General features: G+C 40.5%; 1 protein-coding gene across 2 annotated transcripts in view; it reads left to right on the top strand.

Annotated features, from left to right (window-relative positions):
* Positions 1 to 18286, top strand: part of LOC134337770 (myo-inositol 2-dehydrogenase-like) — a 47985-nt gene that overhangs the window by 10882 nt on the left and 18817 nt on the right. For both annotated transcript variants that reach the window (XM_063033002.1, XM_063033001.1), the window contains exons 2-3: positions 10041 to 10625; positions 17876 to 17946. In XM_063033002.1, the coding sequence (XP_062889072.1) occupies positions 10069 to 10625; positions 17876 to 17946 (628 nt within the window). In that variant the 5' untranslated portion in view covers positions 10041 to 10068. The remainder of the gene's footprint in view (positions 1 to 10040; positions 10626 to 17875; positions 17947 to 18286) is intronic.

Genomic DNA, 18286 nt, shown 5'->3' with positions numbered 1-18286 from the left:
CCCCCCCCCGCCATCCCAAAGATTCCCAGGCAGGCAGGTAGGGAAATTGGCCACTGTAAATTATCATTTGCGTAGATGGCTGGTAAGAGAATTAGGTAAAGTTAATGAGTACCTAAGAGAGAAATGTTTGATGGGCTTGCCCTTAAAGCTGATGTATGCTGAGTGGGAAAAATGGCCTCCTACTTGGCTATGAGATAAAAAAAACAAACAAGGACATGAGAATCTACAATGGCTGGAAATCCAGAGCAGCTTACAAAATGCTGGAGGAACTCAGCAGGTCAGGCAGCGTCTATGGAGGGGAATAAGCAGTTGATATTTTGGGGCAAAAAAAGAAACAAATATTGTGGGTAGCAAAATGGTTTAAATTAAAAGTTTTCAGTCTAAATTCATTCCTGTTTACACATGGAGTATTGTATGGGCATTTTGCCAACCTGATAACTCCCTTCAGAAAGAGGTGAGTAATCGGAGTTCTCTCCCCTCCTCCAGTTTTGTGTGAAAATTAAAACCGAGATTGAGTTGCTACTATAAATTACTGTATGTGGGTGGCTGGAGAATTGAGGCAAGAGAGAATAGATTACAGGGAAACATGTAGGGAATAGGACTGATGGGTATCGACTGAAAGCTGGAGATTGTTCTGGGCAGAATCTTCAAAATGGATTATTCCCACTCCCACCATCATAGCATTGATATGCTTACTTTGTCTTGTTCATGAACTATGCGAATACCCATGGGTTGTGATTGACAGTGGCAATACCAGTTCCAATTTATGAGATGAGATATCTAACTTTTTTTTGTTGTGTGCCACACTCTGCCAGAGCCTCGGCGACCACTTTTTCAAGTGTTTGTCTTGGAGGAAAGATTCTGTGAGTGTCCCCAACGTCCTTCTCACAGAGCAGTTTTTTTTTTACGAGGCCAAGTTGCGAGCTCGACGCTCAACCCGGCACGGATGGAAAGCGTGCCCAGGAGCGGCCCGACTGGATTCGAACTCGGGAACCTTTGCTCCGGAATCCGGCGCTGATTTCGCTGCGCCACCAGCCGGCGATATCTAATGAGCAAACAAATAACTAGAAATAAAAGTGAATGGGTTTAATTTGCTTTGCAGATCAATTTTTGGAACTGCATCGATAAAATTCTGTGCACGTTGCAACTGACCTTATCCAGGACAGTTATCAAGTTGTGTTGATTCAATTTATTTTATTACTTTTAACCGGTTTGTTCTCGCATATACTTTGTGATGTACATAGTGTTCCTTTCTGTGTCTTCAATTACTCAGTTGTGATTGGTTTTAGTGTTTTTATATGGTGATTTAGGGACCAATTTGAGTTGACATCATAGCAACATGATCAGGCCATTAGATCCTTTGATCTTACTCTGCCCTTCATTTTAAATATGGTTCATCAGCATGTATTCTTTTCCCCATGGTACATATTCTAAGGGTTATATGGTAGAAATAAAAAGGGGCTCTTTCTCTTTGCAAACAAATGGAGGCATTGATTTTAATTGGTAGAAGGACTTGAAGGGAATTGAGAAGAATCAATTTCACTCTAAAATGATAGGGTTTGGAACTTGGTGGTCCAAACAGTCAAGTAATCTTGTCCTTTGAAAGTACTCAAGTGAGAATTTAAGAGCCGTAACCTGCAGGGCAGTGTGCCAGGAGCCGGAAAGTGGGATTAATTTAAATTTGATTTTGACTGCCACAGGCCATAAGATATAGTAGCAGAATTAGGCCATTCTGCCATTTCCCCATGGCTGATCCATTTTCCCTCTCAGCCCCAATCTCCTGCCTTCTCCAGGTTTCCCTCCATTCCCTGACTAATCAAGAATCTGTCAACCTCTGCCTTAAATATACCCAATGACTTGGCCCTCATAGCCCGTCTGTGGCAACATGTTCCACATTTTCATCACTCTCTGGCTAAAGAAATTCCTCCTCATCTCCATTCTAAAAGGATGCCCCTCTGTTCTGAGGCTGTGTCCTCTGGTCTTAGACCCCCCCCACCAGAGGATACATCCTCTCCACATGCACTCTATAGAGGCTTTTCGCCGTTCGATGGGGATGACATGATATCTTTTGCATGGCTTCTTTTTGTGCTGTAAATCTTTGTCTGATTTTATGCAAGTGTCAGGTTATAAAGCTTATTATAAATCTCTTATTGATAAAATGTAGTGACAAAGGATCTAGTAATTGCAGTTTTATTACGGTTGCAGCTTATCAAACTATTGGGTCGCTCAAAGTGCAAACAGGATGTGTGCCTTTCAGAAAGTGGGAATACTGTGAATGATTATCTGGGTAAGGCCATGAAGTTCTGGATTGATGCATTTTGGAATGACGTAAATGTAACACATAGTTATAAAAGCTTATCAGCTCAACTTGAGAGGAGATCAAATCATAACATTTTGATAGCTGAAAGATCAAGTAGAAGTTCTGGCTGTCCTTTGTATTAGGAAATGAATTGCATAGGAAAGTAAGTAGGTGACTCAACCCAGGTGTCACCATCCATGTGTTTGTGCTACAAGCCATCTTCCATTTTGTTGAATTTCACCTTATCAGCATTTAGTGATATGGTTGGTGCAGTGGTGTAGCTGGTGGGTCTATGCTTCACAGTGCCACTAACCTGGGTTCAGTCCTGACCTCAAATGCTGTCTTTGTGGAGTTTGCACACTTTCCCATGACCGTATAGGTTTCCTCCAGGTGCTCTAGTTTCTTCCCACATCCCAAAGACACGCCTGCGTAGTTTGTCCCTAGTTTAGGTGGGTGGTGGAATTGGGGCAGGGGTTTTGACCTGACAGTCGGAAGAATAAAATACAGAATTTTTAGGATTAGTGTAGATTGATGGTTGGTTGTGACTTGGTGAGTAGAAGGGCATGTTTCCATGTTGTATATCTTTATGGCTTAAATGCCTCAGCCACTGCAGTGAAAATCATTAACCATATCTTTGTTTTAATCTGCAAATAGAGCAATTTTCATCCACATTGTTAATATAATTATAACGTGCATTTGAATATTTTTACTTCAAATGTGTTTTGCTTTATAAATATTTTTTGAATCTAGTATTTCTTTACAGCTTGCAATTCTAGAGTTCTGCATAAGGCCCATTGTAGATCAGGTTGCAGAATGCTGGAAATGGGCAGTAGGGAAGATTAGGAAAAAAGTTAACAGAGTTAGATGGAAGTTGTTAATCATTGGTATATTTTTGTGGTATATTTCTTAATAGCATTCAAGTGCAGTACATTGTTTACACATACTGAATCTTTAATAATGTAGATCCCTGTAACTGTTAAGCTTCAGCATGTACTGTGAACTTGGGAAATATGTCACAGTGTTATAGAAACTTCTCTTAAACAATTTGTCTACACGTGCGCACACACACACATTTTGCTTCCTGTTTTCATGTCTGAAAATCACTCTTTTGACCTAACACAATATTGTGCATTGCAGTGCAAAACTTTGCATTTGATAACTTTCAAGTTTATTGTCATTCTACTGTACACATGTATATGGCTAAATGAAGCAACGTTCCTGTGGGACCAAGGTGCAAAATGCAGTACATATGTTACTTAGCAGCACATAAAGTAATATTAACACAACAATATTAACAGATATTAAAAAACGTAGTTCGCATTGTAGTTCTAGACTCTGGTCAGTAGTTGACTTTGAATTGTATGTAGTTTTTTCATTGATTCCATTGTATTTCTTTATATCTACTGTGAATGCCCGCAAGAAAATTAATCTGAGGGTAGTATATGGTAATATATACAGTACATACCTTGATAATGAATTTACTTCGAACTTTGGTTCTTACAACTTTTACAAACTTCTGTTATCTGATAGCAATTTCTTTTCATTAATCTGAGAGGAGAAATGACTGGGTAATTTGCTGTTACAATTAATATAATGTGAAACTTGCTCATCTGATGTTTAAAAATAGACCCACAATTAGTAAAGAATCAACCTAGCATGGTAGCTTTCCTGATTAAAAAAGGAAAGAAACAAAGGCTTGTATGTTTTGTTGTTTTCTGTCTCCTGGAAACTATAAGATATTTCAGATATGATGAATTGTTATGAAGAGCAGTTGCTATGTGGACAAGTATATCAACTGTTTATTATGAGTTCACATGCAATAATGAGTTCATTTATTTATGAGTAAGTTACACAGGAACATGCAGTACCATAGTTTTCATTTTGGTCAACTTCCTCTAATGTGGTGACTACACTTCAAAAACAGTTTATTGTTTTTTAAGCACTTTAAAATGCCCTGCGGATGTTAAAGATGATTTACTTTTTGTTTATTCCAGTAATGATGGGTCAAAGAGAAAATTATGGCCAGTATACAAGGAAAATTCCTTTTTCTTCCAGTAGTTCCACAGGATCTTTACCAATGTACCTGAAACAGTAGGCCAAGTATGTCATAGTCATAATTTATTGATCCCGGGGGAAATTGGTTTTCGTTACAGTTGCACCATAGATAATAAATAGTAATAGAACCATAAATAGTTAAATAGTAATATGTAAATTATGTCAGTAAATTATGAAATAAGTCCAGGACCAGCCTATTGGCTCAGGGTGTCTGACCCTCCAAGGGAGGAGTTGTAAAGTTTGATGGCTACAGGCAGGAATGACTTCCTATGATGCTCAGTGCTGCATCTCGGTGGAATGAGTCTCTGGCTGAATGTACTCCTGTGCCCACCCAGTACATTATGTAGTGGATGGGAGACATTGTCCAAGATGGCATGCAACTTAGACACCATCCTCTTTTCAGACCCTACCGTCAGAGAGTCCAGTTCCATCCCCACAACACCACTGGCCTTACGAATGAGTTTGTTGATTCTGTTGGTGTCTGCCACCCTCAGCCAGCTGCCCCAGCACACAACAGTAAACATGATAGCACTGGCCACCACAGACTCGTAGAACATCCTCAGTATCATCCGGCAGATGTTAAAGGACCTCAGTCTCCTCAGGAAATAGAGACGGCTCTGGCCCTTCTTGTAGACAGCCTCAGTGTTCTTTGACCAGTCCAGTTTATTGTCAATTTGTATCCCCAGCTATTTGTAATCCTCCACCATGTCCACGCTGACCCCCTGGATGGAAACAGGGGTCACCGGTACCTTAGCTCTCCTCAGGTCTACCACTAGCTCCTTAGTCTTTTTCACATTAAGCTGCAGATAATTCTGCTCACACCATGTGACAAAGTTTCCTACTGTAGCCCTGTACTCAGCCTCATCTCCCTTGCTGATGCATCCAATTATGGCAGAGTCATCCGAGGCTTGGTTTAATTTCTCGTTTGAGAAATAGCATAATAGGGTAGTTATCTCTACTGAGTACCAGTATAGTGTATACACTGCAGTCGTATCATGCGGTAGAAGCTTGAATCTGTTGACCAAAGTCATGTTATCAGTTGTGTTAAGCTGTTGACAAATCCTTTCACTTATTACCAAATTCTATCATTTTCTTAGAAGCAACACACACAAAATGCTGGAGGAACACAGCAGGCCAGGCAGCATCTATGGGAAAGAGTACAATCTTTGGGTCTCGGCCTGAAACGTCACCTGTACTCTTTTCCATAGATGCTGCTTGTCCTGCTAAATTCCTCCAGCACTTTGTGTTTGTTGCTTGGATTTCCAACATCTGAAGATTTTCTCTTGTTTGTGAATTTTCTCAGAAGGTCTGGTTTGTTTAATATTGAGTCATATAGCACAAAAGTAAATCACTTTACCCCCTGCATCCACACTATCAAACCCTTGTTGACACCATTCCTACTCTGTTCCCATTTTGACTCCTGCATTCTGCATGGCTCGTCTTCATCTGCCCCATCCATTATTACAATAACCAATTTAACTTTGGATTGAAGCAGAGGGGAGACCTTGTAGAACTTAATAAGTTCAAGAGGAATAGTAGAGTATATAGCATTATTTTTCACCTAGAGTTGAAATGTCTAATACTGGAGGGCATGATTTTAAGGTTAGAGAGGGTAATTTCAAAGGAGATGTGCGGGAAAAGGTTTTTTAGAGTGATGAGTGCCTGGAGTGTGCTGCTAGGGTGGCAAATACAATCGAGGTGTTTAAGATGCTTTTAGACAGGCACACGGATATGCAGAGAATTAAAGTTCAAAGAATATTTATTACCGAAGAACGTACAGAGTCTTATAAAAGTATTCAACCCCCAACCCTTTGTTCACATAAATGAGCATTACAACTGGGGGGGGGGGAGGGAACGTCGACTCAGACCATGAGAGGCCTGCGTCAGGCATTTTCATGCCTTACAAGGCGCAGATTGGAAGTCTGTGTGGGGTGTGCCACTCCTCGCACGGTCTAGAGCAATATATGGTTAAGTGCCTTGCTCAAGGACACAAACACGTTGCCACAGCTGAGGCTCGAACTAGCGACCTTGAGATCACCAGACGATTGCCTTAACCACTTGGCCACGTGCCTACAACTAGGGATTTTGATGGATTTAGCTGAGAATTGTTATTTGTAAATCACATGCACCTTTTTTCACAGTAGAGCCCCCAAAACAGAAAATTCGAAAGCATGAAAAACTAAAAATTCAAAATCTGAAACGTCAGCAGTTCAAAAGTATTGAGATCTTGCGAGAGATGTACCATCAAGTTAAATTCCAGACCGACTGGGCTACTCAAGGACATCAGTTTTCTTCCTTTGTGTTGTTGTCCTGCTGAAAGATGAACTTCCTCCCCAGTTTAAGCTTTTTGGCGGAGGCTAGCAGGTTTTAATTCAGTATCACCATTTAGCAACACTGTCTTTAACAAATTTCACCACATAAGTCGGTGATATTAAATCTGATTCTCATTCATCTTCCCATCAATCCTGACCAGATTTCCAGTACATGCTGCTGAAAAGCATCCCCATAGCATGATGCTACCTCCACCATACTTTACAGCAGGGATGGTGTTGCCTAACTAATGTGCAGTACTAGATTTACGCCACGCTTGCCGCTTGGTGTTGAGGCCAAAGAGTTCCACTTTAAAGTCATCTGACCACAAGACCTTCATTCACATCTTTACAGTATCTATTAAGTGGTGCTTGGCAAAGTCTTTATGGGCAAGGATGTGTTCTTTTGTTAGCTGTGGCTTCATCCTTGCTTCTGTTCCGTAAATACCCTTTTTGTGTTGACTGTAGTTGTAGCTACTGACTTCTGCAGTTCACTCAAAATGACTGTTGGTGCCACAGTAGCCTCTTACAAGTGCTATTCTCCTCTAGCGACTAAGTTTAGAGGCTCGGTCTGACCTAAGGAGCCTGGCTGTGCTTTCATACTTTTTCCCCATTGAACTGCACTGAGCTCTGAGGTGTGTTCAGTGCCTCTGAGATGGTCTTATACCCTTCCCCAGGTTTATACTTCTCTATTATCGTTTCCCTGATTTGTCTTGAATACTCTTTTGTCTTCATTTTGGTTTGATCTGTTGAAAATCATCAGCTTTACAGAGGGTGGGTAGGTATTTATTCTTAACAATTCATTGAAAACAGATGATCCTCCAATTTTCTGCATCAACAAATTAGGTGAGTTGGTAAGGTAATATACAGTATTGCACTTAAGGAAAGTTGGCGTAGTAATTACAAAGGGAATGAATACTCTTTCAGCCTCACAATTCTGGTTTTTAATTTTTAGTAAATTGTTGACAAGTTTTGGAATTTTTCATTTGATTTGACAATACACAATGTTTTGTGGATGAGCTCAGAAAGATCCTATTTCAGTATATTTTAAATTTTGAAAATGAGAGTAAAATGTGAAAATAGTTGATGCAACCCTGAGATTAATTTTCTTGCAGGCGATTGCAGTAAATTCAAGAAGCACAATAGAATCAATTGAAAGACAGCACCCAACAGTATGGATATAAACCAATGCACAAAAAAAACAAACTCTGCAAATACAAAAAAAGTAGTAATAATAATAAACAATTAAGCAACCAATATCAAGGACATGAGACGAAGCGTCCTTGAAACCAAGTCCATGGGTTGTGGGAACAATTCAGTGATGGGATGAGTGAAATTGACTGAAGCTATCCTCTCTGGTTCAGGAGTCTGATGGGTGAGGGGTAGTAATTTTTCTTGAACCTGTGGTGTTTGTCCTTAGGCTCCTCTACCTTTTTCCTGAGGCAGCAGCAAGAAGAGAGCATGGCCTAGATGGTGGGGATCCTTGACGATGGATACAGCTTTCCTGTGACAGTGCTCTGTGTAGATTTGCTCAATGGTTGGGAGGGCTTTACCCGTGATTGACTGGGCCATATCTACTACTTTCTGTACAAGGGCATTGGTGTTTCCGTACCAGGATGTGATGCAACCAATCAATATACTCTCCACCACACATCTATAGAATTTTGTCAGAGTTTTAGATGACACGCTGAACCTTTGCAAACTTCGGAGAAAGTAGAGGTGCTGCTGTGCTTTCTTGGTAATGGCTCTTACCTGTTGGACCCAGATCAGATCCTCTGAAATGATTAACACCGAGGAATTTAAAGCTGCTGACCTTCTCCACCTCTGATCCCCTGATGAGGACTGACTAATCGACCTCTAGTTTCCTTTCCTGAAGTCAATAATCATCTCCTGGGCCTTGCTGACATTGAATGAGAGGTTTTGTTGTGGTACCACTCAGCCGTATTTTCAGTCTCACCGATATGCCGATTCATCACCCTTGGATTCGGCCAACAACAGTGGTGTCGTCAGCAAATACAAATATGGCATTGGAACTGTACGTATCCACACAGTCATAAGTGTAAAATGAGTCGAGCAGGGTCTAAGCCTTGTGGTTCACCTGTGCTGAGGGAGATTGTAGAGGAGATATTTTTACTAATCTGAACTGTCTTGGATCTGCAAGTGAGGAAATTGAGAATTCACTTTCACAATGAGGTATTGAGGCTTAGAACTTGAAGCTTATTGTTTAGTTTTGAGGAGAAGATAGTATTGAATGCCGAGCTGTAGTCAATAAAGAGCATCCTGATGTATCCATCTTTGTTGAACAGATTTTCCAGCATTGAGTGAAGAGCCATTGAGATGGCATCTGCTGTTGACCTGTTGTGACTGTGTTGCTTGGTTTCACTTTGTAGGAGGGGAAAATATTCAAGCCCTGCCACAGCTGTTGAGCATCCTTCAGTGATTCAAGTTTGGTTTGGATTTGCCACTGTGCATGTGAGATAGCTTTCCAGAGATCATACCTGGACCGCTTGTACTTGACTTGGTTGCCAGACCTGAATACCACTGATCTGGCCCTCAGCAGAATGTGGATCTCGTGGTTCATCTAGGGCTTCTGGTTGAGAAGGCTGAATGAGTTTGTGGGGACACACTTGTCAATGACTTTTTATGAAGTGCAAAATTCAGAATGGAGTGATACGGACTTGTGATGGGCAGAAGGGACTAACTAGTAGGCATTTAATTGTCAGTTTAATTAATCTGGTTCATTGTGGGATGAAGGGCTTACTCCAATGCTATACTGTTCCATGGTTGTAGGAGAAAACTAGAACACTTAGGGGAAAACCAGTCATGGGAAAGTATATATTCATACAAGGTCAGGGTCCAGTCCAGGTGTGTGAAGGCAGCAGCACTAACTGCTGCATTTATGTAGTTGATGGATCTTTCTCCTTGTTTTTATCAAATGCAGTATAAAATTGAGTTTCACAATCTGATGTTTGTTTTTCTTTCTCAGGAGTTTTAGTGTTTGGGGAGATAATGGTTCTATATGTTAATTTAAGAGCAAGGTTGTTCAGGAAGAAACCATCCATTAGCACCTGGGTATATATCTGAATGTACTAACGTAGAATTGGGACATCACATTGACACTTTCCAAGTACTTTAGGCCACATTGAGACTGTAGAAGTTTTTTTTTAATGTTGACAGTGTCGTGGAATAATTCTAATTGGAAGTATTGGGGAATGACAGTGAATATCTGGTAACTTCGTAAGTAGCTTTCTTCACTTCCAAAGTTGTGCATTTATCGAATCAACTTGGGGAAGATGCAAGATTAATAGATATTTTAAGGCTTTTCCCCCCCAATACTTTAATTATCTAATCTTGTTTTGATACTTGTTCTTTCCTAGGTCTCCCCCTACGAACCTCTCTGCTGGGATGTCTATGTGTGATCAATCTGTTCTACCACAGTCGTCATCTTTTGTATTCCGACCCAACCCATGTCCCACCAGCTTCAACAATAATGTTTCTTCTCCAGTGTCTCATAATCAGAACATGATCTCATTCAGAACAAGTGTATCCAACTCCATTACCAACACATCGACTATTCGCCAAGATGTGACTACCTCAAACTCTCCCTCAGGACCGGCACCTCCATTCAACGGCCTGCACGTCCTTAGTCATTCCCACTCATTGAGATCCAGTGGCCAAAGGCACATCATTCCAGAAACTTCCAATAACATTGTTTCCAATGTGGCAGTGGGACGATATGGGAACGGCAGTTTGATGGGCAGTCGCATCGGATTGGCACTTTTTGGCATTTGCAGTGGCAACAGAGCTTTATTTAAAAGCATCCAAGAGGAGAGTGGCTGCAGCTTGCTTTACATTGTGGAGGACTGCATTCAGGATGTGGAATGTGCCTTCAGCGCAGACGTTCTTGCAAATACCCGGGTGGTACGTGGGCAAGATGCTGACATTGTGCTCAATGACCAATGGTATGATTATAAACCCTGTATCTGTTCTTCACAGACCTCCCTTTATTGGAGCTATGTGTATTTTGAGGAATTTACCAACCACCTCTTAATGGTAGATAATCTGCGCAGTTCCAGAGCTGTCCAGTAATCTGGTCCAAAGGAGCAACAGTCCATAAATGAGTGGTCAAAGTGATTATAAGGACATATAAAAGCAGGTGCAGGCCATATGGTCTCTAGAGGCTGCCCTGCTATTCTTTCAGATCACGGTTCTCCTTTACTTAGACCATAAGACAAAGGAGCAGAAGTCGGCCATTCGGCTCATTGAGTCTGCTCCGCCATTTTATCATGAGCTGATCCATTCTCCCATTTAGTCCCACTCCCCCGCCTTCTCACCATAACCTTTGATGCCCTGGCTACTCAGATACCTATCAATCTCTGCCTTAAATACACCCAATGCTTGGCCTCCACTGCTGCCTGTGGCGACAAATTCCATAGATTCACCACCCTCTGACAAAAAATTTCTTCGCATTTCTGTTCTGAATGGGCGACCTTCAATCCTTAAGTCATGCCCTCTCGTACTAGACTCCCCCATCATGGGAAACGACTTTGCCATATCCACTCTGTCCATGCCTTTCAACATTCGAAATGTTTCTATGAGGTCTCCCTTCATTCTTCTAAACTCCAAGGAATACAGTCCAAGAGCGGACAAACGTTCCTGATATGTTAACCCTCTCATTCCCGGAATCATTCTAGAGAATCTTCTCTGTACCATCTCCAACGTCAGCACATTCTTTCTTAAATAAGGAGACCAAAACTGCCCACAGTACTCCAAGTGAGGTCTCACCAGCACCTTATAGAGCCTCAACATGACATCCCTGCTCCTATACTCTACCCTCTAGGAATGAATGCCAACATTGCATTCGCCGCCTTCAGCACTGACTCAGCCTGGAGGTTAACCTTAAGGGTATCCTGTACGAGGACTCCCAAGTCCAGTTGCATCCCAGAACTTTGAATTTTTTCCCCATTTAAATAGTAGTCTTCCTGTTTATTTCTTCTGCCAAAGTGCATAACCATACACTTTCCAACATTGTATTTCATTTGCCACTTCTTTGCCCATTCTTCCAATCTATCCAAGTCTCGCTGCAGACTCTCTGTTTCCTCAACACTACCAACCCCTCCACCTATCTTCGTTTCGTCAGCAAACTTAGCCACAAAGCCGTCTATTCCATAATCCAAATCGTTGATGTACAATGTAAAAAGAAGCGGCCCCAACACGGACCCCTGTGGAACACCACTGGTAACCGGCAGCCAATTAGGATCCCTTTATTCCCACTCTCTGTTGCCTGCCAATCAGCCAACGCTCTATCCACGTATGTAACTTTCCCGTAATTCCATGGGCTCTTATCTTGTTAAGTAGCCTCATGTGTGGCACCTTGTCAAAGGCCTTCTGAAAATCCAAATATACAACATCCACTGCATCTCCCTTGACTAGCCTACTTGTAATTTCCCCAAAAAATTGTAATAGGTTTGTCAGGCAGGATTTTCCTTTAAGGAATCCATGCTGAGTTCTGCCTATCTTGTCATATGCCTTCAGGTACTCTGTAACCTCATCCTTGACAATCGACTCCAACAACTTCCCAACCACCGATGTCAAGCTAACAGGTCTATAATTTCCTTTTTGCTTCCTTGCCCCTTCTTAAATAGCAGAGTGACATTTGCAATCTTTCAGTCCTCTGGAACCATGCCAGAATCTATCGACTTTTGAAAGATTATCGCTAATGCCTCCGCGATCTCCACAGCTACTTCCTTCAGAACACGAGGGTGCATTCCATCTGGTCTGGGAGATTTATCTACCTTTAGACTATTCAGCTTCCGGAGTACTTTCTCTGTCGTAATTGTGACTGCGCACACTTCTCTTCCCTGCCACCCTTGAGTGTCCAGTATACTGCTGATGTCTTCCTCGGTGAAGACTGATACAAAATACTCGTTCAGTTCCTCCGCCATCTCCTTATCTCCCATTACAATTTCTCCAGCATCATTTTCTATGTCCTATATCTACTCTCACCTGTCTTTTACTGTTTATATACTTGAAAAAGCTTTTAGTATCCTCTTTGATATTATTTGCTAGCGTCCTTTCATAGTTAATCTTTTCCCTTTTAATGACCTTCTTAGTTTCCTTTTGTAAGCTTTTAAAAACTTTCCAATCCTCTGTCTTCCCAATATTTTTTGCTTCCTTGTATGCCCTCTCCTTTGCTTTAACTTTGGCTTTGACTTCTCTTGTCAACCACGGTTGCATCCTTTCTCCATTTGAAAATTTCTTCTTTTTTGGAATATACCTGTCTTGCACCTTCCTCATTTCTCGCATAAACTCCGGCCACTGCTGCTCTGCTGTCTTTCCCACCAGTGTCCCTTTCCAGTCAACTTTGGCCAGTTTCTCTCTCATGCCACTGTAATTTCCTTTACTCCACTGAAATACCGACACATTGGATTTTGGCTTCTCTTTTTCAAATTTCACAGTGAACTCAATCATGTTATCACTGCTTCCTAAGGGTTCCTTCACCTCACTCTGTCTAATCACCTCCGGTTCGTTACACAATACCCAGTCTAGTACAGCCGATCCCTTAGTGGGCTCAACAACAAGCTGTTCTAAAAAGCCATCTTGCAGACATTCTACAAATTCTCTCTCTTGAGATCCAGTGCCGAACTGATTTTCTCAATCCACTCGCATGTTAAAATCCCCCACAATTATCATAACACTGCCCTTCTGACAAGCCTTTTCTATTTCCTGTTGTAATTTGTAGTCCACATCACTGCAGCTGTTTGGAGGCCTATAAATAACTGCCATCAGGGTCCTTTTACCCCTACGATTTCTTAGCTCAACCCATAAAGATTCTGCACCTTCCGATCCTGTATCACCTCTTTCTAATGATTTAATATCGTTTCTTACCAATAAAGCTACGCCTCCCCCTCTGCCTACCTTCCTATCCTTCCGATACACTGTATATCCTTGGATGTTCAGCTCCCAGAGACATGCATCCTTTAGCCACGTCTCAGTGATGGCCGCAATATCATATCTGCCAATCTGTAGCTGTACAACAAGATCATCCACCTTATTCCTTATGCTGCGTGCATTTAAGTATAACCCCTTAAGACCAGTATTTGGTACTTTTCGCTTTGATTTCACTGCAACTTTATTGCACTGCAACTCATCCCAAAGGCTACAAATTTGCCCCGTCACCTGCCTGTCTTTCCTGACATCTTTACTGCTCACTATCTTAGATTTATTTCTGTTTTCCCCTTCCTCCGCTCTATCATTCCGGTTCCCATCTCCCTGCCAAATTAGTTTAACAGCTCTATTAAACTTTCCCGCCAGGTTATTGGTCCCCTTCGGGTTCAGGTGTAACCTGTCCATTTTGAACAGGTCATACTTCCTCCAGAAGCGATCCCAATTATCCAAGAATCTGAAGCCCCAACTCCACTTCCAATCCCACTTTCCTACACTAACCTCTTAATCTGTGATTCGTATCTGAAGACGTATTGATATGGCTAGAATATAAATAGCAACTGAAGCTCCAAATCAATCTTGGCTAGGGAATTCCAACAATTCACCACCCTTCGGGTGAAAGAAATTTCTTCTCATCTCTGTTCTGATCTACTCCTGCTGTTTGATACTCAAGCTAAGGAAAGCATCATGTTTATGTTTATTTTGTTGATCCTGTAAGAATGTGATTGTCTCTCATTCTCCTAAAGTATAGAGGTCTTAGGACCAAGATCTGTTCGATCTCTTTTCATACAGCACATGCCATACTACTCTGATGAAACTGCACTGCATTCCCTCCAATGGAAATATAATTCCTTGGGTAGGGAGATTGGACCTGTGCACCCCATTCAAGGCATTGCTTCACCAGATCCCTAAATTACTGGTGCGAGATGTCCTTGTTATTAGTTCATCATTGAATAAGCCCAACGTATTGCTTTTATTTGCATGCATGTTAACTTTTTTCTTTGTGTACAAAGATAACTAGTAGCACAACTTTCTGTGCTGCACTATATATGAAAAAAAACCTTTTTTTTCTATTTATTCTGTCACCTTATTTTCCTGTATCCTCCTCACAGCCCTCCTCGCTACCATCAGCAAACTTGGATATATTACACTTGATATTTCATGCAAATGATTGATGTAGATTTTGGCGAGCTGAGGCTCCAGCACTGTTTCATGAGGTACTCCACAAGTCTCCTACTTTTCTTAATCTATTTTCTAACATAAGGAATCCCAAACTGTGTGAAATTCTGTAAAATGGCTGGCTGTAAATCCACAATCTCCATGGCCAGCATCATAAAATACTTTTCATTATATTAACACAGAACATGGACATCTGCAGTACATTACACACCCTTCGGCCCAGAATATTGAGCCGACTATGTTCCTATATTCTGGACATGTATCCATTAATTGCTCCAGAAATAATTTTTTCTTGACATTAATTTCCTTGAGCTTATTCACTCCATACCTGAAGGTTTCCACCATTTATGAGGGTTTTCTTATGCCAAATATAAAATATTTGCTTAATTTCACTGCAATTTCCTTATTCCTCAACGTACTTGTTTACTGAAAAAGGAATTACATTAGCTTTAGTCAACCTTTTCACTCCGTTGCATCTATCAAAAATACAATACGATTTTATCAGGTAACTCCTGTATTCTGCTTTCATGTTCTTTATGTCTATGCTGAAATTTTCTCAGTTAGTCTAACTAGTTTTTCATCATTGAAAACTTTATTTTGAAATAATACTGTCTTTAATTTCTCTTGAAAGACACTAAACCACTTTTTCCTGTTGATTTTATTTTACTCAATTGTATATATATTATGAACTATGTATTTTTAAAATGTCAGTTATTGTTTACTGTCATAACTTTGACTAATAAGGACCTGCCTTTTATTGAACCAACGGGATAGTTGGAATAGTTTCAGTAAATGCACTTTGGTTTGCTGGATGGCTCACAGAAGACTTTCCCTGAGTTTATCCTTCTTTTCATTGGCTGTAGTTAATTTTATTTACCTTTTTTCATGGTTTGGTGTTTTAGCAGTATAGGAAAGAGATGCATCATCTAATGGATCTAATGGAAAAGATTATAGATAATTTTTATGTTTATTTACTTCTCTTTTGAATATTTATTTGATTATTTTGCCTTTTTTTTTTACTAAACTCACTTTAAGGAGAGGCTCCTCCTCAGACCAGTGAGTCTGAATCTTTGTCTAGGTGGCCATTCATCAAATCGAGCTGCTGATGAAATGGTTGTCTCTGCCACTCTACCTGCAGTCCACATGCTCATCAATGGAGCAGAATGATGCAACGACTTGGATTGTTTGCTTTTTGCACTGCAGGCTCAGTGATCTAACAAACTGACAAAGTCATCCAAGTTTTTTCTTATTCAATGTCCAAGTAGAAACCTTTTCTTGACAGAGAGTTCCATCTGATGTATTCTTCTCCTGCATAATACTGTTAGAACCTGTAGTTTCTGTCTGATGACGTCTTTTAGCAGAGACACTTGTACAGTAATTTAGATAATGATCAATAACTGAAGGCTATCCAGTCAACAGGATTGAGAACTTTCTCTGCAGAATCACCAGCCTTCAGCGAGATATTCTGTTTGAACATTAGATGTTCAAAGTTAAATTTATTATCTATGTACTTATGTGTCACTATATATGACCTTAAGATTCATTTTCTTGCAAATATTTACGGGAAAATAAAGAAATACTATAGAATTTATAAAAATCTATTTGCCCCAGGTGGTGGGGTGGGGTGGACATATTCTCTACCAAAGGAGGTGTAAGGCACTTCTTCCCTTTGCTAGCCTGCAAGCAAGGTGTAGCACCCCAAGGAGCCCCTCTAATAAGAGTCAGTTGAAATCACGGTAGCAGGTGGCAGATGGTCATATGAACAGCTGATGCACATCACAAGTCCTGGTTATGCGACCACTGATGCCATGCAGACAATCTGAAAAGTATTGATAATGGCTGAAGTTCCCATATTGTAAAGGCACTGCCCAGAAGAAGGCAATGGCAAACCACTTCTGTAGAAAAATTTGCCAAGAACAATCATGGTCATGGAACCATGATCGCCCACATACACCACGACATAATAATGATGAAAATATTAATAATTAAGGCCTGACAAATCATGCAAATAATAAAATATAAAGAAATAATACTGAGAATATGAGTGGTAAAGTCCTTGAAAGTGAGACAGTTTAGCATTGAGGTGAGTGAAGTTACCCATGCAGGTTCAGGAGCCTGATGGTTGTAGGATATTAAGTGGTCCTGAACCCGTTGGTGTGGGACCTAAGAATCCGGTACCTCCTAACTAACTAGTAGCACTGTGTTTTTATTTAACTTAAATTGAAGCAGGCTGGTTGTATTGGCTGCAGCTTCTCAGTCCAAATGGGTGAATGTCATAATGCATGATATTACCACTTGTATATCAGTTGTTCGTTCATTTACAACATTGCTTGTTTCAGCAGATGTTAATTTGTGACCAAGATAGGAGACCTTATCAAATCCCACTGCAGTGCATTGGGAATTAAGCATTCAATTCAATAAATAGGGTTGAATAAAAAGCTAACATCAATAAGGATGATAATGAACTATTGGCTGGTCATAAATATCCTTTTCAGTTTGTTAATTCTTTTTGAGGAAGGAAATCTGGTCTTTTACCTGATGTGGTTAAGATGTGATTACTGCACTCACAAAAGTGTATTTGCTCAAAATTGACATTTTGGATGACCTAGGACAGGGGCTCGCAACATTTTTTATGCCATGGAGCCTTACCATTAACCAAGGACCCCAGGTTGGGAACCTCTGACCTAGGATGATACTTAGTTCAAGGTCAAAAGGCGTAGACAGGAAGATGGCATATTGAAGAATATAAAACTCCCGATAGCGAAATTTTCTTCATGGTTCATTGTAATAATTGGTACAAAAACTTTTCTTTAAGTTTAAATTTTCTAAATTTGAAGATTTTCTTATTTCTTCATCAGGTTGAATAGTAAAAATACTACAGGTAATGCTTAAAGTCAGCATGTAGTGTGTTATTTTATATACAACTGATATTTGGTTTAGCTGGAATTTTCTTGCAATGATCTCCCATGGTACATTAGAATTAGAAGAATTAATTTGCATATTTTGATATAATTAGGATCGGTAATCTGGTTTTGTGGTCATCATGCTTCATAGAAGTTGCTGCTAATTTCCTTCTCCATTTGTATAGTGTCTCAGGAGTCATCATTTCCTCGCTCGCAGAAGAAGGCTCAGAAGTAGTTCTGGATGCTTTACGTGCAGGTATAGTGTTAGTTTTAGATAAGTGCTGATTGGAGGGACTAGGAAGAATAATTTAGAGATTTAAATTTAGAGACTTAGAGCACAGTAATAACCCTTCCAGCCCAATTACACATATGTGACTAATTAACCTGCTAACCTATAAATCTATGGAATGTTGGAGGAAACTGGAGCATCTGGAAGAAACCTGCCTAATCATGGGGAGGATGTACAAACTTCTTACAGATAATGGTAGGAATTGAAGGCAACACACACAAAATGCTGGAGGAACTCAGCAGGCCAGGCAGCATCTATGGAAAAGAGTGAACAGTCGACATTTCAGACCGAGATCAGGTCTGATGAA

This window comes from Mobula hypostoma, chromosome 25 (genome assembly GCF_963921235.1).
Source record: "Mobula hypostoma chromosome 25, sMobHyp1.1, whole genome shotgun sequence".
Lineage (NCBI taxonomy): Eukaryota > Metazoa > Chordata > Chondrichthyes > Myliobatiformes > Myliobatidae > Mobula > Mobula hypostoma.
The sequence above is the reverse complement of the archived record's forward strand: the minus strand, read 5'-3'. Positions and strand labels throughout refer to the sequence as shown.